Source organism: Oryzias melastigma, linkage group LG3, assembly GCF_002922805.2.
Source record: "Oryzias melastigma strain HK-1 linkage group LG3, ASM292280v2, whole genome shotgun sequence".
Classification (NCBI taxonomy): domain Eukaryota; kingdom Metazoa; phylum Chordata; class Actinopteri; order Beloniformes; family Adrianichthyidae; genus Oryzias; species Oryzias melastigma.
In genome coordinates, this window is record NC_050514.1 from 21,252,779 (window position 1) to 21,278,352 (window position 25,574).

The 25,574-nt window shown below is 35.8% G+C and overlaps 1 protein-coding gene across 2 annotated transcripts; it reads left to right on the forward strand.

Moving 5' to 3' along the window:
* The first annotated feature begins 4,461 nt into the window (after nucleotides 1-4,461).
* On the forward strand, nucleotides 4,462-23,885 carry chs1 (chitin synthase 1). Of its 2 annotated transcripts, none has more exons than XM_036210662.1 (35): nucleotides 4,462-4,741; nucleotides 4,817-4,927; nucleotides 8,464-8,599; nucleotides 9,084-9,311; nucleotides 9,781-9,982; nucleotides 10,479-10,639; nucleotides 10,753-10,828; nucleotides 11,006-11,127; nucleotides 12,081-12,258; nucleotides 12,881-12,974; nucleotides 13,100-13,196; nucleotides 13,287-13,408; nucleotides 14,019-14,114; nucleotides 14,773-14,937; nucleotides 15,022-15,169; nucleotides 15,428-15,493; nucleotides 15,581-15,753; nucleotides 15,821-15,879; nucleotides 15,980-16,180; nucleotides 16,266-16,434; nucleotides 16,538-16,653; nucleotides 16,964-17,143; nucleotides 17,223-17,327; nucleotides 17,538-17,652; nucleotides 18,812-18,893; nucleotides 18,983-19,215; nucleotides 19,293-19,426; nucleotides 19,519-19,600; nucleotides 20,423-20,579; nucleotides 20,663-20,767; nucleotides 20,946-21,056; nucleotides 21,673-21,810; nucleotides 21,903-21,982; nucleotides 22,215-22,281; nucleotides 22,670-23,885. In XM_036210662.1, exons 2-35 carry the CDS (start codon nucleotides 4,878-4,880, stop codon nucleotides 22,742-22,744), a joined length of 4,323 nt encoding a protein of 1,440 aa, XP_036066555.1. In that variant the 5' UTR covers nucleotides 4,462-4,741; nucleotides 4,817-4,877; the 3' UTR covers nucleotides 22,745-23,885. The 2 variants fall into 2 exon arrangements, with proteins under 2 accessions (XP_036066555.1, XP_024150646.1); XM_024294878.2 differs by having other exon boundaries at nucleotides 4,848-4,927.
* The last annotated feature ends 1,689 nt before the right edge of the window (nucleotides 23,886-25,574 follow it).

The following is a 25,574-nucleotide window of genomic DNA, read 5'->3' on the forward strand; positions in this document are numbered from 1 at the left end:
AAAGGTTTGCCCTCTCGCCAGTCAGCTTCTAGAATCTGAGGTTTATACATGTACAGTCTGAATTTATCCTTATACTCATCCTCCTAAGATCTCCCATTGAAATGTTGTTTTGGTCTTTCATGCAACCTCAGGAAACCAGACAATACTGTGACGATCTAAACTATTTCAGTTAAAATTTACCTTCTTAGAAAAAGTAAAAATAAGCTTTAAAATCACAGACCTACATATATTTAGACAAACGTCTGTCCCTAATGGGAGCACATACTCATGTTCTCTCTGTTTACAGGACTTTTATGAACTCCTTAATTGATTTGGAGGCTGCACAAGAGAGTCAGCTTTAATCCTAAAATCCTTTCAACAAGTTCCTCAGAGTCCTAATAGTTAGAATATACCCTATGTGGCTTTCAAGTCCACCAAATCTGATAATGCACAAAACTGTAGGCAGAATTGTTTGCTATTTTCTGAGAATTCTGATTTAAGTGCTGCAAAGGTAATATTATAGTGGAAACCCCTCAACTTTATGGTGGTTAAAGTAATTTCTTTTGAAGGACACGAAGAACTTTTTTGCTTAATCGCCTTATAACCGACACTGACACCATGTCCAGAGAGAAGAAAAGGTGCATTTCAGGTCCTTTCTGACAGAAGAAAACTTCCCTCCTGAGTGGCTGAAGGTGACTTTAGGTGGAAATCTTTGCAGAATGAGCTGATCATTTGCAGCCAAGTCTGAGTAATGTCCATTGCCATTTTTTTGTAATAATGATCTCAATAATAGTGGGCTGCACATTAAACCTGAGAAGATGAAATTGCAGGTCACTTGCTTGAGTGTGTTTCTCACCCTAACAAAGCGATGATTGACCTTCTCGTCTGAAGCAGAGTGTGACACGGTGTGCTGCTCAAGGACGCTCTGAGAGACTCAATCACCAAAGCTACAAGCACCAGATCACCCATTGCCAATCTGACAAACAAAATATTTTTTGTGACTTATGGAAGTGAATTTTTCTAATCTAAAAATATGCTGCATTTTGTAAACCACAAGTGTAGTCATTAATATTTTAAAATTAAACTGATTTCGATCTCTTAAATTATACGAATCACTAACATTAAACAAAAGAAAAAACAGATATTAAAATTGTTGCCCCGATTAAACTACACGGTTTCCTTGTATTCTGATCTCAAGATGCAGCACAGTTCTCTGCCATTGTTCCCTCGCAGAAGGTTTCACTGCATGCACACTCTTTTCCCCACAGCTTGCCATGGATTCTAAATAGATTTCAAAAGAAAAAATGTCTCTGTAATGGAAATTTGACTGCGCCTTTTGATTCCTGTGAATTTAATACAATTGGACCAATCCCATTTCACCATTATTGACTGATTTCTTCTTCTTCTCCTGCGGAAAAAAATCTTTTTATGCATCCCCAGCTCAAAAGGTGTCATTTTAAGGGAAGTCATGTCAGATCAAAGGTGTTTCATTGCTGAAAGCAGAACATTCAGATACTAATTATGTGTCAAAAAGCATACTGCCTTATTTACAGTGTGCAGTTCTACAATTCTTTGATGAAGTTATGACTGAACTATTGACCTGGCATCACACTAAGCAGTAAAGTCAAAGACACGTGGCCATGCATTTGGTCTGTTGCACTGTTTCATTCGGTTTAATTGGTTTAAGCAGAACACAAAATAATTGCAATATAGTAGCTTTACAGTGAAGCACTGTGGGATGGAAAAATGTACAGAAAATGTTTGAAAGTTAATTTTGTCTGTTAACAGTCAAAATGTCATTCAAGGTCAATGAAGTCCATTTTGAACTCATATATTTTTTTTTTTTGTTGTGCTGAATCAAACACACTGGGTTATTTCTTCATCCCAATTATTAGGTTTTTCATGTTGGGATATAGTTTTGGAAAGTTTTTGGAGCAATACAAATTTTTGAGGGGTCTATAGTGGTTTCATTTTAACCCAATTTATAGCTTTTTTTCCTGAATCAAAACCAGAAAAAAATTAGTTAAAATAACTTTGAAACAAATTAGTTAAAAACAAATTAGCTTAAAAACAATCAATTTGGGTTATGTATAACTATGCAATTTGTGAAGTCCAGTGTAAAAAATACAAGGGTGTTTTAATCGCAAGCAACATTGGAACAAAACTTAAAACTGAAAAGGTGCAACAAACTATTAGATTAATGTTCACCTCAAACCAGAAGTCCTAAACCTTATCTAGAGTCTACTGTGTTCATTTTGATTACTGTAATAATCCGTCAATTTCGTAATCGTCTGTCCAGGCTTACAGTTGGAACTAAACTCTTTCTTCATGAGAGGAGAGTAAAAAAAAAAAAAATTAAAAATCATAAGAAACACTCTTTTGTTCAGGTCACTCGTAGATTTGTTCTAATCAATTGCTCAACTTCCCAAGCCTGCAATGCAAAAAAAAAAAAAAAACAATATTTCTTCAATTATTTTTGTCCAGTTTAAGTATCTTATATAAGACAGAAATACTAATAACTTTTCAGTAAGATGTATAGCGTTCTGATAAGTTCTTATAAATCAAGTTGATTTTTTACCAAACATAATATTTTTTAAGTATAAGATTATTTGTAAATGGTAAGTGGACTTTAAATAAATAGATTTGCTAAACTTATGAAACCTGGAATGTTTCATTTGACTTATATTATAACACAGAACAAATGCAACAACAAACAACAAAAGGATAGAAGCTATATGTAAATGTACATTTATGTTTTATCATAGTAATACATTTTTTACTTGTTCTATTGGGAGATGTTTTCAGTTAAAACAATGGAAAAAATATAATTATTTTAACTTGTTTTTAAAATGTTTTTTTTTTCAAGATGCTATTTACATTTTAAAAGATAAGATTTTGTTTTATGGTGGCATCTTGCTTTTTTGTCATGATCAAGGATTTTGTTTGCCATTACACGACTATATCTTTTTCAATGTCAATGGTCTATCTCTCTCTTGAGGATAATTGTCATTACAACCTTTTAACATAAATCTGTTCAGAGGCAATGAATCCAAGGCTGTCTGAAACCAACCAAAATATTTTCAGTATTTCTTAAAGGATTTATTTGGAAGATTGTTTTAAAATTCTGGTTCAGACTCCACTTCTTCAGAGCTGTCTTACATCCTCTGAGCAGCAGACAAACAGAGAGCATCAACATAGCCCAGTCTCCAGCAGGTAGCAAATCTCAAAACACAGCCCATATGGCCACCGATTATACTTTGGCACTGAAGATTTAAGAGAGTCCAAATCATTGTTGACTACAACTTCCATGCAACTGACCTTTTTTTCGGATCTGAGCGGCATCAGCTGCACCTCGCGGTAACAAAGCCTCGGTACCATCGCCGCAGTGATTTGAACCACATTTCACAGATCATGGAGCACGGACTACTGAGCTGAGATCACATCAACTGGGAAATGACAGAAACCAGACTCGTACTAGATACAACGTTTTTTTCCCTCTCCTTTCTTTAGAAAATTCAAACTTAAAAAAAACAGTTTTTTCACATAAAATCAGCAGAATCAGTATTTTATTTCTTTCTGGCTGCTCTGTGGGTGTAACATTGTGAAACGGTTGTCAAACTTTACTAACTGAAAGTACATGTGTGTAACTGGGGGGGGGGGGGTTATGTTGACCATATGGTCAAATTATTACACTCTGTCAAAACATCTTAATGAGAGTCCACAAACTGACAGAGATCCTCCTTTGATTTCACACCACAAATACTCTTAGATGCAAATGTACACACATTATCATGCAGGCGCATGCATACAAAGATGCTCATACACACAAAGACGAAATTGACAAACACTGATCACAAACCAAGAGCGCCCTACGCATCCATCCTAATGCATAGGCACACAGAAGAAAAAAGAAAAAAGGTGGAAAATCATTCAGGCATGAGAACAGCCTGAAGTTGAAGCTCTGCAGTGACACCTAGTGGTGATGAGCTAAACAATCAGGAATTGTGAGGATTCCTATTGAAAAAACAGATGTGTAAAAGAAAGTTTTTTCTGTCTATCTTTTTCAATAAAGAGACAAAAGATATTTGGGAGATGTAAAAGAACAGTTTATATAACCCCAAAAATTATATTAAAAAAATGATCATGAAAGTTTTTTACAGAGATCATCATAGATGCCAAAATGGGTGTGAAACAGTCCAACAGTCTAAGTATCGGTGTAAATGACCCTTGGACCATCTTATTGCGCTCTATAAACACTGTTTAGATAACTTCAGCTTCTCTGTTACTGAAAGGGTTTGATTTATCTTCAGGCATGCACGCACACGCACACACTCACACATACAGAGGCCTTCTTGAGGTCACATGCCCTTATCGTGCATCTTTATTGTGTGGTTACGGTGATTTGTGTTCACAGTCACCTGTAAATATGGCCCCATTTACATTTCCTGGTTCTGTAATCTTTAATAAACTTTGATAGTCAGAAGACACATACCTGGGAGGGCTGGGCCGGCTGCATGACTGTCTAAACTATAAACTAGTGATAAACCTGGAGAAACAGAGGGATCAAAGGACAAACATCTCAGCGGTGACTGGACCTTTTAGTTGTCGGTATATTGCCCTGTCGAGATCGAACGCTGTCACTCATTTCGTTCTGCGCTGGAGAGGAGAGGCCTCAGGCTGCCTAAGGAAGAAATCCTGGAATTGACCTGAAAGAAAGAAAAAAACTCCTTGAAGGAGTTAACTGGAATATCATAATATCAAGGTAAGAAGTTACCATGTTTTTTTTTTTTTTTTTTTAATTAGTCAAAAATAAATTCTATTATGCTTCATTTCAAAGGAAGTCGAACTGAAATAATCACTGATTTCAGATTGTTGGTGAAGCCTCAAAATAAGCAAACATGACGGATGACATGAAACACAGAGGAAAGAAGAGGGAAGGAAGACACAGGTAAGTGTTTTAATCATCTTATTTTAGAATCTCTTATCAAAAGTGGTTATTTCTGCCTTATAAGAGAGAAAAATCTTGATTTCAAAAAATATACAGATTTATTATGATCCGATTATCTGGTTGTTTAAGGCATACACTCATCAGGACAAAACAATTTATTAAAATTTACTTTAGTCCTCAAAAAGTTAACCTTTTAAGAGATCCCTAATCCAGATTTAACCACACGCCACATTACTTATTAAAATTCTGTTCACATAAAACAACTTACTAAAAGTGAAAGAAATAGAAGTTGATTTAGTTCCCAGATTCTGGAGATGTTCTTTAAATAACCGTATGTCAGAAGTAAATCTAACGTGGCAATAATATTCAAATAAAAAAAATCAAGACAGACTTAATTTGAACTCATCCAGCAACATTGAAATCGCAGCAATTCAGCTTCCTGTCCATGGGCAGAAAAATCCAGCTTTATTAACCTCTTCATCATCATTAGAAGGTTAATTGTTAGCAGAAAAAGATATTATCATCAGATAAAATTAAAAACGGTTCGCTTGTATTACCAAGTTTCAATTAAATATGATTTATAGTTTGAGGAAACACTTAATTTCCCCTGTGCAATGCCGCGCCTGTCTTTATTGCTGTGGCTCATGTCGTCCCCGCTGATGCCGCCTGCTGTTAGAGGGGCTGTTTCAAATGTTAAATACATTCTCTATTTGCATTCTACGTGTGAGATTCTGACAGGAAAAGAATTGGATTTGTTGATTGAGAACTAAAAACTTGCCAGTACTTCCTTATAATAATAATAATATTAATAAAAAACTTGTTTTTGGAAAATAACTGCTCTGAAACCTTTTCAACAATGGACACCACTGTCAAAGATCATTTTTAAACATTTTGATCTTCATCAGAGCTTAAAGGAAGATATCATGTTTATTCTGGTTTAAGAGAATCATTGATTTCCTGTTATAGCTGAAGAAACCTTTATGGCATGATAAGCAGATTTAAGACAAAGGAGTTCAATCAATACTAAAGATCTGTTTCAGTGAAGGTACCTTATTTTAAATACTTTTAGAACACAATCTATGATATTTAGGTGTGTGTTTAATTTTGTCAATGATCTTTGTTCTTTGTGCTTAAATGATTGCGGAACTGAGGTGACTTTAAACAACTACACAATACTTGTTTGACAGTAAAAGTCGATAAAATGCATCTTAGTGTTAAGCTGAGCAAATGGTGCAGCGGTAAAGTCATTGTGACAACAAAGAAAACTACAACAAATGTTAGCAAGACCAGACAAAACAGCTTTAGTCGTATATTCATACCTGATACTGTTAGCACAGTTAAAATGAAAAATAATAAAAAAAATCTGGATAGCATTGTTGATTTGACAAAACAACTGAAAAAAATAGAAGTTCTTGTCTCTACTGCTTTAATAAGATTTAGAGACCCTTCAATGAAAACTGTATGGGGGTGACCTTTCAAAAAACAAAACAGGAGCTTTGTTCATTTCATTGCTTAAAGAATTTGGGTTTGTGCCAACCTACTGACAAGATACCCGGATGATAGAATAAAAGGTCTCAGGAATGTTCTTATATAATCAGGTATTATTTTAGTTACCACCAGTACAGGTAAAGGTTATCGAAACAATTTGGACCAATGTCAGGCAGGACAAAAGTTCCTTTAAGGCTGAATCTCTTTTGCGTAAATGTCATCAAAGACTGAGCCTTTAATTTATTTTTATTTTTTTTCTTAAGTAGGAGTTACATTTTAATCCTCATTCAGCTTTTAGAATACTAATTGTAAGGGTGGACAGGAAGAAGTGCTTGACAAAATCAGAGCCTAATATTTTGGGTTTTCTGAAATAGAATTTAAACAAACAACATGACAGATCAAACCAAACTAAACCAGAGCTGGTTTTGAATATTCATCATCATGGTTGGAGTAAAAAAAAAAAAAAGCAGCTTTGCAAGATTTGAGCTTGCTTTACACGGGCAGCTTTCAGTCAGTGAGTTCACCCTGAAGTCTCTTGAATACCAAAGCATTCTGGAGGCCAATGCGAGTCCATCTGTCCATCAACTGACATTTGTTCAAGATCACATCAAACATGAGAGCGCACTGCTATGTCTACATCCAAACATATTGACTAAATTAAGGGACAGGAATATGTTAAAGTTTGAAAACAGATTTTTGAAAACATTTTCTAGATTTTTGAAGGGGGGCTAATGAGGACATCAGGATGGAAGGCCATTAGAAAATGTCTAATATGTCGTTAAGATCTTGTATTGATGATTACTTCATTGTTGTCGGTTTCCATACTAATATTGATCTCGGGGGGAAGGGACTTTTTGCCCTATGTTGCCCCACAGATTCGCCTCTCCTTCTGGGTGAATAAAAAATAAATCTTTCTGAAATTTTAGAAACAAAGCCAAAATTCTGCAGATCTTCACACAAGTGTAACATATTTAGGAGATTACATTTGTTGATACAACAAAGCCTTCATGTTTAATTCATGTTACTGCATTGAACTGCACTGAAAATGAAAAAAATTCTATTATATTATCCTATCCTTGCTGAAGGACAAAAACAGCAAATAGGGAAACAGGAAGTAACACATTAGATTAAAACACATTTTTGTTGTTGTTTTAGGTTAATAAACCAAAGAGTCCTGTAAAGGATGGAACTACATTACAATTCACAAACAAAATTAACGGTTCAGGGAATTCCAGGGGTCCAAGTAAAAGAGACCAAGAACAAAAAAACCAACCACATAATTTTATGAGCACTTAGAGAAAATATATATAAATAATTTAAAATAAAACAGTGTTATTGCACAAACATTTACAGCTTTAGTGACTCTTCTGGTTGAACTTTAGTCTGTGTGAAACAAGGCCACTCCAGACAAGGGGAGAAAAACATGGAACCACCTAGAAAAGGAAACAATTAAAAAAATAGGATCAAAAAACTGTATTCCTTTTAATGAAAAAAAAGTTTACGGAAACTTTCAGTAAATCTGCACAAATACCTCATAGATTGACCAAATTTATAGACTTTTACCCAAAATAAAATAAGATTTTGCTTTACACAACAATAAAAGGAAGCACTTTTAAAATAAGGAGTGTTATTTTCCTACATTCCTTCTTCGTCATGCCGCTTATGTAAATGTTTTTGCCAGAGCGGCTGTGGTCACATTAGCAGTACCTGCAGTCACGACAAAGTCAAAGATCACAGCACATTATCAGTTCAGTTTAGAAAATCCACACCCTGACAGTAATTAAGTAAAGATAATCATCTGTCAGCATTCAGGATGACACACTCGCTGAAAGCCAAAACACTAATGATTCGTCAACAGCAGATTGGAAAACACCAATTCTGTCAATAAAGTTTTTTCCTGGAATTATTCTGATGTTCACTCTGATGTTTAGGGAGTCTCTTCATCTTTGACCCCCATAGTACCTTACAAAATGACAAAACCATTGTGAATTCTAGTGTAAATAACAAAAATAAAAGCTGACATGAAAACATGAATGTGTTTGTTTCAGGGATACATGGGATCCATTCCAACTGAACCCAGTCGGAGCTGAAAAAGAGAAGAAGAACGGTTGTTTCGCAATCGCTCAATACCTGGTGGCTGTTATTGTGGGCATAGCAGTTTTAGTCAGTGCCGTCATTGCAAAGGTAAGAGTGAATTTCTCTAAATGAATTGCCTTATAAAACCTTTTATTTAACTAAGTAACCAAAAAAAAAAAACAGTAAATTAAATCTTCAGGGTGGTGTTTGATAAGATATGTTTTAACTGCCTAGCAGAGTTGCATCAATAAATCTAGGGAGCGACACTGTCATTCTTGTGCAACAGCTGCAGTTTTGGAAAGTTTTGATCTGACTTTAGGATGAGATTTTAGAATTTTTAATATGCAATTTTTAAAAAGTCATGAGTGTGTATCATATTTTTTTGCCTGATCACAAATCAATTACAGCAATTTTTATACTGGCACTTTTATTTAAAAAAATCTTGTTAAATGTACATTAGATTATCTTCTAGCAGAGATTAAAATGAGTCTTTTTTTTCTGTAAATAAAAAGAAACAGATAAAAGATTGTTCTCTTTTGTCTTAGTTGCTTTAATTTTTTGTTTTTCCGTTTTTCTTTTTTTTTATGTTCAGGGATCCCTGTTGGTGTTGTCAACTTTGTCCAGTCCAATTTACGTCAAAACTGGACACGACAGCTCAGGTCGGCCCACATTCAAACAAGAGTACGACCAGGACCGACAGTTCTACATGCTGATGCTGGTGTTCTGTCTGGTCTGGCCCAACTTCATGGTCTTTTTCAAATGTCTGTGGAAGATTATGTTCAAAAGCTTTGTGAAGCCCAACATGAAGACCATGGCAATGGTAAGTTTCTTAGAGGTTCATAAAAATGTCTGCTCAGCAGATTTATTAAAAATACTCAGATTCAACATAAAGATGTTGTTTGTGATCAAATGTCTTTATGATGACATTTAAATCTTCGAATTGAAAAAAAAATCAAGATTGATTCATTAAATTCAATAATTTATTTTGGTTTAAAGTGTTTTTTTAAGAAAAACACTACTTTTAATCATTTTCTATTGTATAAATTCACAATTCAATACAATTAAATTTCTCTTGTTTAGTTTAAACCACAGGCTAGAACCAAAATATGTGATTTTCAATTTAAAAAATTGAAAGTAAATCAATATCTAATCAAATTTAAACTTTAAGTAAATTATTTATATACTTGAGAGCCAAAACAAATTGAAGTAGAAGACACTTAACTCTAGTGTTAGACATTTATTTTTTCACATCTTTTTCATGTTTTGACAGTTTTCTTGTGCCTTTTCAGATCTGCGTCATTGAGTGTGTGGTGTCTCTTGGTACCTCAGTCCTGGTGCTCGTTGTTATGCCAAAGTTCGACATACTCACCAACCTCTTCATCAGTGGAGGAGTCTGCATCGTTTCTGCAATAATGCAAATCATCTTCAAACTACAAAGAGAAACTTGGAAGATCGTGTTCCCAATCTGCTCACTCTTTTTCACCATCACTGGTAAAGTGTTCATTCTAAACAAATATGCTTCACTGCTCCACATAATAACACGTTGCATGTCTGTGGTTCTAGATCACAAGTTGAGTGATGTTTAAGTGTACGAGTCACATACCTCTGAGATTTTATTAGCAAGGGGGCGGAGTCAAATGTCAAAAAGTTTACCGTTTTTTTCTATCATTTGGCCATCAGCTGTTCTTTTTTTCTTTTCCTGGGGTATATGTCACCATTAAAAATTACAAATCAATACTTGAGAGTTTACTTTTGTAAACCATGTTTTGTTGAGTTGAATACACAACATCATCACTGAAGGAGTAAACTTTTTAATCACCTGTAAGGCCCTGTGGGGCAGTCTAACTAAAGCAATTCAGAGATGTAAAATCCGGCATGTCCAAAGCCCGGCCCATGGACCAAATTTGCACTGGCCTGAAGAAAGCTCCTTTTTTTAATAAAAGTATGTTTTAACCTATGACTAATACATAAATATATCATTCAACAGGGTACTGCCTTCTTGGAGTTGACTTCTACGTCCGCCAGGAATTATATGTCAACGGCGAAAAGCCTTCTCCGTATTTATATGTGGGAGTTGGAATTTTTGCATCACTTCTGATCTCCATCTGCTGGTGGGAGAACACTCTGCAGGCCACAAACCGTATGCAGGTACGCTCCTCTGTTCTGAAGGAGGGCGTGGAATTATGCAGCCACCACCTCTGGATTTTTCTGTGTACTTTGACTTGTCATTATCAGTTATTTTTCTGCATCTTACTTTACAGAAAACACTGTCAGAGCTGGAACGTTTCAGGGACTTTGTCTTTGTGATCAGCAGCATTTTGAGGATACTTGTCATTGGTGAATATCTACTATTTTCATGTCTATGTGAAAAATCAAAATGCCATTCCAAAAATTATAATATTGGCATACAATGAAGACTTTAATTGTTCCTCATAAGTTATTAAGTGCAATAGTACAATACTCATTTTTGGCTAAATATATAAAATAGTGCATCTCTTCATTTGACTCTTACAGGTGCGGTTTACCTGCTGTACCACAAAGCTATTAACCCCCAAAATATTATCTGGAGTGACTATAACTTAGGTGGACAAAAATGGCAAATCTTGAGAACAGGACTGGTGCTGTTTTTCTTACAGGTAAGTAGATGGAATGAAACAAAAACTGAAGTCATACTTGTTGGTGCGATTCACCATTTCATGAGGGGTTGTGAGGAAAAAAAATCTGCCATCAAATGTAATCACTTTTTTGTGTTTTGGATGATTTTACTATCAAAATACATAAAATATTAGGAGCAACAAAACATGCTGAACAAAAGAATCACTGCACAGTGACATTATCCAAAACAATTTTCTTTGCACATTTTACTTATTTGACATTCTATCTTTATTAAAGTTTGTCTTTTTGGTAGCTTTTCAATGCAATAAAAATAATCTAAAAGATTTTTAAGAAAAGTATTTATTTTAAGTTCCTTAAGTTATTTTTTGGGGGGTAACCATGATCTTGAATCTTTTTTTTTTGTATTCTGCACAAATATCCAGGTTTCTTCTATATGTAAATGTACATATCTTTTTTTTAAATTAGGTCAAACTTTAACCTCCAGTTTGGAAGACATGCGTTTGTAATTGTCTCTTTAGAACCTGTTAAATGCCCCTTTTGGTATTATACTCATGTGTATGTCTTTTGTGCTGCAGCCTCTCTTAACCAGAATTCCTTAAAGAGTTTCTAAATCCCAACAATTGACTAAATGTTACAGATGAGCAAAAAACCTACTTATGTTTTAAAGTCAGTACCAAATGAACTTTGGATTGACTCAAATGAAACCAAGGAGCTTTGTGCTGCAAAATTGGACTCAGAATTGTCATAAAATAGAAATAAAGTTCAATGAACCAAATGAAAGTCCATCAAAAGGGCTTTCTTTTAATCTAAAGCTTTAAAGTCAATAGAGAAACTGTTTTTAATCAACATTTGCTTGTTTTAAATGTACTTTAAGAATGAAAAGTTTTGCAGAACACTTTATAGCTTGACATCAACCGTTGAATTGCAGTAATTGATATCACTGAGTAATCGTTTGGCTTGTGCTGCGTTTCAGGCTTTCTGCTCAGCAGCCTGCCACTGGTTTGGTGTTGTGGCCTGCAAGATCCATGCTGTCAGACTGAGTTTTGCACTCCCCCTGTGCAGCACAGGACCTGCAGTGCTGGGGTTGGGCCTGATACTTTTCATGACGGAGGCATCCAAACTGGATACAGGAAGTACAGATTCTATCACTGGTGAGGTTTTACATTCTGGATCACAAGCAGTGGCAGCAAAACATTCTACTACGTCACAAAACAGATCTCATAATATAAATAAATGAAAAAAAATGACAAAATCCTTTTTTAAACTACGTCAATTTCTTCAGTTATAGAAGTGAAGCCAAATGTTCTGTAAAAAGCTATTTTTGATTTTAGAAACATGTTGTTACCATTTTTAATTATTAACCACTTCCGCCCCATTCTCACCACCTATTCTGCTTCTGCACTTGTCCGTAGAGTTGTCACTTCCTGAATAGATAGCAGATACTTTCTTTCCTATAAACTGTTACAAAAACCATTTAGTCCAGAACTCCTCATAAAGACTCGTTCATCCCAAAAGAACTCCACAAACTCTACTGTGCTCCCTACTCAGCTGCTTAACTCTAGAGTTCAAGGATTCACTTCCTGTCTTTACAGAAACTCTCAAAACTCTTCTGACTGAACAATTTTTCCTTAAAATTTTAATTCATTTATCTTTTCATTTCATCCCCTCAGTTTTTTTTATTATTATTTATATTTGAAAATAATCCTTGAAAGACCATTTTTTAAATTAAAAATTGTTATTAAAATACATTTTCTTATTCTTAAATGTCGGCAGACTTTTGCTTGAGCTTAAGAGGCATGGGAAACGAAAACGCAACTTTGATCATGCTGGAGATAACCAGGAGCATCTGTCAGACCACCCTCAACAGGTTTGATTCTGCCCCAATGTGGTGTCTGTTTTTCTAAATAAAACTTCTATCAAATACATGCAGTACACTTCAAGATCTAATATGAAGTTTGACCCATTAGACAAAAAGTATTTTTCAAATTACAGTCACTACTTGCAATGGCCGTTCTCAATGCTGGCCCTGGAGGGAGTGTGTATGTGGTTAGGCTTGGTCTCATGTACCTACTACGTATGGAAAACTAAGGTAAAAGCATAAAACAAATACAGGATTATCTTTTATATTAAATCAAAATGATAAACACATTTTATGTGACGCTTTTGTGGTTCATCATAGGTCCAGCGCATTGAGAGAACCTCTCAGCTCTTTGTTCGGCGCCTCTATGAATCAGCTTTCATTGATTTGTCCATGCTGCTCAACACAAAGATGAAGCTGCCAAAGGCTGAAAGTAACGAAAGGTAAGGTCTATCTTTTAAACCTAAAAAGTACCAAAGAAATCATCCAATACGTTTTAGGAGTAATACATCACATATTGTTGTATTTTATTATATTTTTTTAAAGTTTTAACTCATTCCCTTGTGGTGTTTTACTCCGTAAGCCTCAGTTTGTTCTTGTTTCAAACTAATACATGTGTATTCAAACTTTGTATTGATCTTTTTCAAACTAAGCTGACTCAAGCTCAGTGTTGGTGCTCCAATTCCTGTAAAAGCACAAGCGTTGTTTATAGCACTCACTTTATGGATGATAGCTTTGTATTCTCATCATCTTGAATTCAAAGAAGATAAAGTCATTGCAACAGTAAAGATGTCTTTTTATTATGCTTTAACAAGTAATCTGTAATCTATAAAAGCCTGGACTTGGTAAAAACAAGATTGACAGTAGGTCAAGTCAGGTATAAAAAAATGACAGGAGGGAGAATTATGAGACTTTTTTGTGGTGCAACCATAAAGCTCAGAAACCTTAAAGTTGACCCATTTGGATGAAGTCTAAACAAGTTAAGGGTCATAATTTTAAAGCTTCATCTAACACTTTTTCTCACACTCATCTCTTTTCTTCTCTGGTCTGCAGCCAAGACGACCTTCAGAACACCATGATCTACCTCTGTGCCACCATGTGGCATGAGACTTATGATGAAATGTTGAAGATTCTTACCTCCATGTTCAGGTAAGAAGCATTCTCCTGTAAAACTCACACAAGAATCATACCAGAAATTGGGATGGTTTAAATGTTTAACTAAACAATGTTTAAGATTTTAATTTTTTTCCTAGCCACTCACAATTTGGGTCTGTTACATATCTAGCAAAGCTCAAATTTCCTCACTACTCCCTGAAAGACTATAAAGTAGTCTAGGTAGTGCCCTGGATTCTAAGGCAATTTTGGACATATTCTCACTATATAGTTTTTTATTGCAAATATTACATCAACTATTTGACAGAGTGAAAACCTAATAAATATAAACATTTTATGAAGATTAGATGATGGAAAACTTGAATAATTTCTTTTAAAAAATGAATTTTACTAACCTTTTTTTCAAATGCTAAATTGTTCAAACGCAATGCATTGTGGTCTAAGTTCACCTAACCAATGAGCAACGATTCAGACTGCTTTTGGAGAGACGTCTGGGAAATTTCCAGGCCTCTAGATTTTGAATTGTAGATTTAAACTCCCTTACAAAATGTTGAATTTTTTTAATAGTGCACTAAGTAGTGAGATAAATCAGACACAACCCAAGTTTGTTTGATAAGTGGATCAGGCTGAGGATAATATTACCCTTTCATTCCCTTTTAGGAGTTATTGGTAAATTTTCTTCTGTTGGTTTCAGGTTGGATCGATATCGAGGCGATCCAAAGGAGGAACACAAGGATGCTTTTGACTTTGAGTCTCACATTTTTGTAGACGACGCCTTCATGACTGACAAGGAAACACAGCACAGACTGGTGAACGAATACGTGGAAGACTTGATCAAAGTTGTGATAGAGGTTTATAGGTAAAATATTCCCCTCAGCTTATATGCTGAACTCCATTTGTTACTGCTTTAGTATCAATATCTATTTACTTTTTATTCATGCAGAGTTTTTACCAACAAAGAGCCAGACGATGTTTCAATTGTGGATACTCCTTATGGTGGAAGATTGATGTTTGTCTTGCCAGACGGAAACATGCTTTACATTCATTTGAAAGACAAAAGTCTCATCAGGAACAAGAAAAGATGGTCTCAGGTATGCAGCAGGAGCATTTTGTTTGTTTTTGTATTTGTATAATAGAGAACTATAAAAATAAAAAATAAAATAAACCTAGATTTAAATAAAACTGCAAGTTAAAGAAAGTCATGTGATCTTTGAAGACTTTTCTAACTTGTCTAAAATGTGAAAATGTTTTTCATTTATTTATAGACAAAAATTAGACTGATGTGTGCACTATTTAAATGTGATTAAAAGGACTTAGATTCTTGTTTGATTCCATGACTTGATTTTCAGATCATGTACATGTATTATCTGCTGGGCTGGAAAGGCTACATTGTCAAGAACCCTCACAAGTTACCGGTAAATGTTTTGACAGTCTCACATCAATCATGTTAGAATGCTGACAGTGTAACAAAAGTACATAAACTTCTCCTGTGTTTTTCCCAGCGTCAGAACAACACGAGAGACAGCTTGATCTCCATGGATGGCGAGATGTTCCTGCTACCTCAGTTTGACAATGACCACAAGAGAAAGTTCATCTCAGAGGACAACACGTACATCCTGGCTCTGGATGGGGACACTGACTTTCACCCTAAAGCTGTCATTCTGCTTGTGGACAGGTATGTTTAGCACTAAATTCTAAAAGTTTTCTTTTTTTCATTTAACAAAACTTGTATTTGTCAACAGGTTGAGGATGTATGACAATGTTGGAGCAGCATGTGGAAGAATCCATCCGACTGGGATGGGTTAGTAGTCATCTTTAAGTGAATTATTTGCCTTACCATCATCATTTAAGTAAAAACAAAGATATTTGTATCTATTTCCTTTTTTTTCCTACAATCCCAGGTCCAATGGTGTGGTACCAGAAGTTCGAATATGCCGTGGGCCACTGGCTTCAGAAAACAGCAGAACACGTGTTTGGTTCTGTGCTTTGCAGCCCAGGATGCTTCAGTTTGTTCAGAGGTTCTGCTTTAATGGATGACCACGTCTTGAAAAGATACACAACGACCTCTTCCAATGCCTCCGACTACGTACAATATGATCAAGGTTGGTGCATGCTTACTTAAAATAAAATGCACTTGCATGAAACTTTGAGCAACTCAGCAACCATTTCTGATGTCCACGTCTTCAGGAGAGGATCGTTGGCTCTGTACTTTACTGCTGCAGCAAGGATGGCGTGTTGAATACAATGCTGCATCGGACGCTTACACCAACTCGCCACAGGAATTCAAAGAGTTTTACAACCAGAGGAGACGATGGGGCCCATCCACACTGGCAAACACACTGGACCTTTTGCACAGGTTACAAATATGTTCTCAAAACCACTGAAACACATTTAACATGGTCGTAAAATATTCCCTTTTTAGTATTAAATACAATCCTGTGCTTGTGGTTGGTGTGCAGCGGTCCAGAGACAGTGAAGAGGAACTCCTCCATCTCCAGGCTTTACATCTTCTACCAGATGTTTGCAGTGGGATCCTCCATCCTGGGCCCAGCCTCTGTCACTTTGATGATAGCTGGTTAGTTTGACCCCAATGACCCAGCTGACTATTGTCTTGAACATGGTTAATGATTACATGTGGAATACTGGACAGAATATAAGTGTCACTGTCTTGCTGTGTAGTTTTCAACTCGATCAATCTGTGTTCACTACTTCCTTAAGAACAGAGATAAGACTTTGGATGTGAGATCTAGACTTAGACTTGAGGGATTTAAAACTTGAAATTTGAAGCTTGTAAATTATTATGTCATCTAACTAAAAGGTTTTTTTAATCATCTTGTTGGATTATTAGTAATTTTCTGCACCCCTTTTTTTAAATCAATGTATAGGTGCTTTTCAGTTCATCTTCAAAATGGCTGGCACACTATCCATCATCGTGGCCAGCATCCCTCCTGTGATCTACATTATTATCTGCTTCATCGTCAAGCCCAACACTCAAATCACAATCGCTGGCATTATGAGTGTGCTGTATGCCTTTCTCATGACAGCCTCTTTCTTCTCCATCATTGGTTAGCAAGCACCATCTTGTTTTGCATGTTCTGCTTTTTTGAATGGATAGCGTGTATTCATTGCATGTTATCTCTTTAGGCGACATGGTGATCCAAGAAACCTTCTTGACCCCCACTGGCTTATTTTTGGTTTCTATGGCCATCATGTACTTTGTGACGGCTTTGCTTCACCCACAAGAGTTTGGTAGGTTCAAGATGTTAAACATAAGAAATATATCAACCTAAAAATAATTTTATATTTTTCCCTAAAAATGGAAAATCTGAGACTATATAAAGTGTTTTAACACCTTTAATATTAACCCTATGACCAGCGTTATTTTTAATCCATCATTATTTTTGTGCAATTATTTTGTTACACTACTTTATGTTTTGCCATCATATGTTTTTCCCCCAGGGATGATTATCTATGGTCTGATGTATTTCATCTGTATCCCCAGTGGATACCTCCTACTGACCATCTACTCACTGGTTAACATGAACATTGTGACTTGGGGCACACGAGAATCCAAGTAAAGAAAAGATCAGAGCTGTTACAAAGCTTTGAAACAATTTGAAAACTTTAATCATGACCAAATCCAAATTCTTCCTCTACCCCTCCGGCTTCTACCTACACATACATTTAGCCCTCCAAACGGAGAGTTATAGCAAAAAAGTGGCTATGTCTGAATCCCTTCTCACTATATAGTGCGTTTGGCGTTTTGCAGTGCTGTCTGAATCTACAATTCCAAAATCGAGCACACTAGAACTAATCCAGAAGTCTTTGCGAAAAACTAGCATGCATCGATGCTCACTACGTTAGCGGAAATAGACCACAATGCATTGCGGCTGAACATTTTTTGTGTAAAAAAAAAAAAAAAGTGCTTAAAAATATTTTTTTTGTAAACCATCCGCATTTTTAGCATCAGAACACAGTGAAATTACAAACAGACATCGTTGATTAGATTTTCACTTTGCGAAATCAGTGACTTCCTATCTGCCGTTTAAAAAAAGAACGAAAAGTAAAGAGCATCTTGTCCAAATTGCTTTTAAAATCAAAGACACTACATAGCTCCGCACTACATAGTTTTTTAGTAGTTAAGGATTAGGGTGGGAATTCGGATACAGCCAGTCTTCAAATTTGGACTCCCAATCGATGATGTCATCAATAGTTGCCGGTCAGCTACATTAGCGCTGCACTGCTAGTGCTGGGAAATGCATAACATAATTTTTATAACTTTAAAAAGGTATTTTCTAAAGCAAAAGTCTGAAGCATTACTGTGCTTCAGAGCACACCCACGAAAAAAATGCCCTTCTCCTCCTCAACACAGCACAACACCCTTGCAGCGGAGGGCTCTGTATCCTTCCGTGGCGAGGGTTATTCCTTTAAAAAAGGATCACTACGAATGCCCCTACAATTGGTAGGGTAGGGAGAATCCGAAGGGGTAGTGGAGAATTTGGATTCGGCTCTTAAGTTTATCCTTTAATCACTGCATGTTAGATCTCATAATAAATAAGGATCGAAATATTATTAATCAAAAACCAAATGATTGGGCAATTTTATTGATTAACAGTGGATGAGAAATTGTAAATCAAACAAATCGCCTTCCTCAAAAACATTTTGATTTTTTTGTATGTGTTTATTTAATATTTGATTTTTTTTAAATAATCTGTCATACTTTATCTTGTTAGGGAAGAAGGTGAAGTAAAGAAAAACCACAATATGGTGTGCAACAGAGACTGCAGACTCTGCTGCTGGGACTGGAAGATACAAGTAAACAGCGTCTGCAGGACTTTAAGTGAGCAATCTAGATGTGCTTCATGTGGATCATGTTTGTTTGCTTGTCTGGTGTCCTTCTATAGATTACCCAGGAGTCAGAGAACCCAATGTTTCAGCAGATCATGAGTCAGGGTGCACATGGAGCACCTTTGCTCAAACCCACCACCAATGACAAGGCTCTGCCGGCCCCGAGCACAGATCCTCAGACCAAACCTCAAGACGACGCAAAGAAGGAAAAAGAAGAGGAGGTGAAAAAAGTAGAAGCGGGAAAACAAAAAAAGAAGAAAGACAGCGGAGTGGCTCGGAGTGACAGCAGGTAATATTTTAGATTTTATTTGGCTGTTGTCTGCTATGATCAATTGCAATTGATGAATGTGCATGTGTTTTTAATAGTGGCAGTTTTGAGAAGAGGGACACCGATTCGAGCTCATCTGATGACTCTAGTGATGATGAAAGTGATAAGGAGGAAAACAAAAAGATCTCAAAATTTGGTGAATTGGAGGAAGTGTCAGAGGATTCTTTCAAGGGTAAGCAGAATTTTTTTTTTTTTTAATTATTTTTAGAGCTGTGCAGACCAACAGTGTGCATGCTGTGTGTTGTTTCTATTCTGCATCTGCAGAGTGGGTGAAGCCAGTGAGGGAGGAGTTTTTGAAGAAGCTGACTTTTGCCAACATGAAGAGGAATCTACAAGAACAAATCCGGTAAATGATAAAGAGGGATTTTTCATGGTTGAAAGTCCTACTCCACTCATCTTTTGGTCTGTTTTAAAAGTTCCAATGATATTTTGATTATAATTATGATGTTTTTAGCCAAAATAAAAAAAACTGTGATATTTTCTTGAACAAAGTTAGTTCAGAGCGGAAGATGTTAATTAGAAAGTCACCTCTGAGTTGTGGGCGGGACTGTGTTCACGGAAGTAAGCCTCCACTCATATCCCATTATCTGTTCGTTTACACTCTCTCTTGCTAGCTTACAGCTACTCATAGCCCCAAGCTAACATTAGCCATACAACAAAAATGGTGAGCAATATAGGAGATATCCGGCTGTACAGTTTGAGCCAGATGGCAGCTAAGATATAGAAACTGAAGACGTTGATGGATCTATTTGTCTGCAAATGGATGCATCAGGATGAAGCGAAGCAGAGAGCCTGAGGCTTCTTATAGTTGCATCTACGTCACACTTAGAAGATTTTATGAAAAAAAACATTGTTGTGTCTGCTTCTAATTCACAGCAATTTTATGATTGTTTTAGGATTGTTTTATATATGTCCTCCATTATGAGAAAAATATCAAAAGTACATGTTAAAAACAACCAAAGCACTATTTTAATCGGAGTGGCTCTTTAAGAAAACAGTTTTCAAGCTGCTATACCATTTTATGTATGAACATACGTAATGTTACTTGTTTAGTGAAAACTTAATTTTTATATTAAAATATCATTTTTTTTTTCAAATACTTTCTTTTTTTTTTGTTTATTTTTAGCTAAATGTGACTTAGCTGATGTCCGGTGCTTTCCCTCTTCAGATATGCACTCCGCAAAAACTCAAACTATGATGAAGTGTGTGAAGACTTGGTTCTCATGTTGACCGACACTCTGAACGTGGAGCTGAGTGACGTGGGGCCTGAGACTACTTTAACACCAGTTCAGCTTGACAACGTACAATTTCAATTGACAAAACAGGTGAATGCATTGAAATTCAAAGCTGCTGAGTTTTTGTGACGTAGACTGTATATAGATAAACTGACTTTTTATTCATGCGTCAGGCCCGACAAGTCCTCAAAACCAACCGAATGATGAAATTGGAGAAGAAGGTGAAAAGAGCCATTGAGAAAACTCTGTCTGCTCCGCAGGTGCAACGACTGGATGAAGTAAGTTGTCTGATCAATACTCTATTAAACAGTAGTGACTTGTGATTGTGTTGCTCTTAAATGCTGGAGGACTCCATAAAAAATCTCATATCTCTTTTAAACTCTCCTTGCTTTATAAAAGCTTCAAAAAATTGTTCAAAATACCAAGAACTGAAAAAGCATGTTTCTGTGTGTTTAGGGGGAACAGGACTTCTGGGTCAAGCTCATTGAGCGCTACCTGACGCCAATTACAGAGACACCTGAACACAAGAAGATGATCACCAAGGAGCTAAAGTCACTACGTAACAGGGTACACACATTACTTTTTCTTAAGTATTGATTGATTATTGGTTAATAGACTTTAACTTTCAAACACAAAATTAAAAAAAAAGTACTTGAAAAAGGAGTAGGTAGAAGAACTTCATAATAATTCCCATCCTCAATCTTATTTTTAGTCACAAAACATGTACGCATTATTTTCAAAAACGCAAAAGAATTAAAGGATAAAACAAAAATAAAGCATCAAGGTATCAAAACAAGTTCACAAGTCCCACTGGGCTTCTCATTTTCTAATTTATAGGCGTACAGTATTTTCACATTTTTTTCAATTTAGTTGTGTAACATATTAACTCATTTTGATACTTTCCCCCATGTTACTTCACAACCTCAGCCCACAGACAGAAATTCAGACGTTTTTGGATTGTTTGTACTCAAGGTTGCTTCCTGAAACAGTTTTTGTATGTTTTGTTGAAGCAGTTTTTTCTAGTAAAACTATAAATACCCAATAGTTTCTGTGTATTCAAGAAGATCAAGAGGAAAAAAGTTAGATCTGAACCCTGCAGGAACATCATATCAGCAGACTGCTTCAGTCTGACAGTATTGTTTTTAACTCAATTGTAAATTCTGCACAATTGCTCTCATCCTAGGCCGTTTTCTTGTATTTCATCCTCAATTTGCTGTGGGTGGTGGCAACCTTCTTCCTGCAAGCTATTGGCAACGACGTCATCAGCATCAAGATCCCCAAATATTTTACAAATGGAACTGAAACCGGGGAATTCCTCAAGGTTTGGACAGCAGACACACTCCTTTTAGTGCACGTGTCTCAGACTGGATCGCCGAAATGTCTGTGATGAATGATCAATCCATATCCTGGCAGGTGGAGCCCCTCAGTTTGATGTTCTTGCTGTCCTTTGCTGTTCTTCTCCTTGTCCAGTTTCTGGCCATGTTGTACCACAGGTACGTAAATACACTCAAAGCGCACAGTACTTTACATCCAGTTCTACTTTTATAGCCTGCACTGAAAACTGTCCTCACTATTTGCAAATAATTGATGAAGACATCCCTTTTTGTGTGTGAAGCCAGATTAAATCCTCCTAACCATCCTTTGGATACCATAACATTCTATTTGGCATCAAGATTTTTGTCCTTTTCTTGCAGCCCTTTGATCTTTGTCTCCCTCTGTTTGCAGAGTCTACACCCTCATCCATGTGGTTTCATATCGCAGCTCAGAGAAGAACTACAAGGAAAGGAGTGATGTGAGTAACAGCATCCTGCAGAAAAGGATCACCTGCAAAATACTGTTTTTTAACATATTTATCAGAATGATCTGAAGTGTTCACGTTTATAGTCACCTTGGTGTTTCTAAATAACTCCACAAGGTTCTATCTAACACACTTAGATTCACAATTTGCCAGAATGGGAGAGAAGAAAAAAGACAATAAAAAAAAGAAAATATAGTTGCATATGTATTTGTATTTGCTAAAAATGATTATCACAGTGTACTGAGACATTAAACTTACTTAGTTCTATGTCATAGTAGTAAATAAAGAATTGTAATATTTAAAAATGTTTGCAGAAATATAGACATAAATGCTTAAATAATATTATTCTATTTACAAACCCTGTTTTTTTTTTTTCTTACAGGATGAAGAGGATGATGAGGATGATGTCATAGGAAACCAATATGCTCTGTCAATTACCACAGAGGATAGTTTTTAAGCCATTCATGTATTTTTTAAACCAGTTCAGCACAACTTGGAACCATCAGACAAATCACTTTCCGAACAAGCATATTTGTGTTCATTTAACACAAATACTCATTTCAATATTTCACTCATCCCAAAATAACTTCATCCAATTTGTGTATCTTTGAGTATTTATTTTGTTTTTGTGTGTAAATGCAGCAACTTTCAAAGGAAAGATTCCCCCAAAGTTTAGACATCAGTGTTTTACCTTTTTTACAATATAGGATTTAATTAGTTGCTCTGCTCATTCATCAAGTGTTTACATATATTCTAGATGCATTATGACATCGTCAGCAGTCACTTCAGTCCAGTTCATGTACTTTTTGTACATGGTGTATTGTGATGAGTACCTTTTATGCTGGCAGCCTTTACTCAGTGGAACAAGGAATCATCTTCCAAAAAGTGTTATAAGTTTGTATGAATGGGAGATTTTTAAAATGTTTCATTAATTGTAGAAAAGAAATAAAAAATATAAAGTTCATGTTATATCAAACAAAATAGTGTGTAAATATTCATTTTGCATTACAGTGGTGTATTAATCATTTAGGTGCAATCATTAAAAAACAAAAAGCCACCTTACTGACTGGATGGTAAATTTGATAATAAAATAACATTTTCATATTGAACAAACTGCAAACAAACAAAATAAAATAATTTTCATTGCATGACCTGCTTGTCTTTTTTCCCCCATTAAATAAACAAAACTAAGCATAAAAATTGGGAGTGTAACAGCATATTTTTTAATAATGACTTGATTCATACAATTTGTTGTTGCTGATATGATTCATTGTTGATATTGGTTCATTTTAAACAATCTGATTCACTGATCTAAAATGGATCCAAGACATCTTTAGCCAAAAATTCCACCAGAGATAAATAACTGGTACTGAACATTGCAGATGAAGTTTTCCAGATTCTATGCAAGATAAACAAATGTAAATTAAATATTTATTTATTTGTTCTTGTTCAATTAGAATGTACAATACATACAATCTACTAAGGAAGAACAGGAGTAGGATGAAGACAAAGTCTTATAAATCCCTACCCCACTCTTAGTATTACATATAATACCAACATATGACTAAATGAGTGGGCATAATCAAAACAAAACACAAATATGTGTATAAACAAGTAAACAAGCGTGAATGGCAAATCCATTCACATTTTTGTTTCATAAAACTTTCGTTTTTTCACATACACGTATGTATGTATATATATATATATATATATATATACGGTGAGGCATATAAGTATTTGAACACCCTGTGATTTTGAAAGTTCTCCCACAGGTCTGAAATTTTCATCCTAGGTGAATGTCCACTGAAAAAAAAATCTGGAAATGATATTGTATGATTTTTTTTAAAACAATATATTTTTATGCTACTGCTGCAAATAAGTATTTGAACACCTGAGAAAATCAATGTTAATATTTTGTACCGTAGCCTTTTTTGCAACTATTTTGGTCAAACATTTTCTGTAGTTTTTCGCCAGGTTTGCACAAACTGAAGGATGGATTTTGGCCCACTCCTCCACACAGATCCTCTCTAGATCAGTCAGGATTCTAGGCCGTCGCTAAGAAACGTGGAGTTTGAGCTCCCTCCAAAGATTTTCTATTGGGTTTAGATCTGGGGACTGGCTAGTCCACTCCAGAACTTTGATATGCTTCTTATGGAGTCACTCCTTGCTTATCCTGGATGTGTGATTCAAGTCATTGTCATGTTGGAAGACCCAGCCACGACTTATCTTCAGTGCTCTTACTGAGGGAGGTTGTTCACCAAAATCTCACGATACATTCTCTCCTTAATACATAGAAGTCGTCCTGTCCCATGTGCAGAAAAACACTCTTTAGTATGATGCTACCATCCCCATGCTTCACAGTCAAAATGGTGTTCTTGGGATAGTACTCATCATTCGTCTTCCATGGCATGTGGAATTGAGATCAAAAAGTTCTATTTTGGTCTCTTCTGAACATCATTCTACTCCTCCGGATCATCCAAATGGTCTTTGTCAAGCTTAAGACAGGTCTGGACATGTGCTGGTTTAAGCAGGGGAAACATACGTGCCATGCATGATTTCAAACCATGACGTCTTAGTGTATTCTTAACAGAAAAAAGCAGTCCCAGCTATTTTAAAGTCATTGACCAACTCGTCCCGTGTAGGTTTGGGCTGAGTCATCACCTTTCTTAGGTTCACTGAGACCCCATGAAGTGAGATCTTCCATGGAGTCCCAGTGCAAGGGAGATTGACAGTCATTTTTAGTCTTTCATTTCCTAATAATTGCTCCAACAGTGGATCTTTTTTTTCACCAAGCTGCTCAGATGTTGCCCCATAGCCTTTTCCAACCTTGTGGAGGGCTACAATTTATTGGACAGCTCTTTGGTCTTCTCCATGTTAGTAGTTGGAGTCTTACTGGTTTATGCAGCTAACGACCTCAAACAGGTGCTTCTAATTTAGCTAAATTATTGGAGTGGAGATGGATTAATTAGATGTGAACTAATAGATCTTTTGAGGATTAGAATTCTAGTTGATAAACAGGTGTTCAAATACTTGCAGTAGTAGCATATAAATAAACTTTACTTAAAAAATCATGCAATGTGATTTCCAGATTTTTTCTTTTAGATTATGTCTCTCATAATGGACATGTACCTAAGATGAAAATGTCAGCCCCCTCCATGATTTCTCAGTGGGAGAACTTGCAAAATCACAGGGTGTTCACTTATTTGCCTCATTATAATACAAATGGAACATTAGAACTTTACACCACAGTATATGGTCACACCTTTCCAAAATTCAGTGTTCCACAC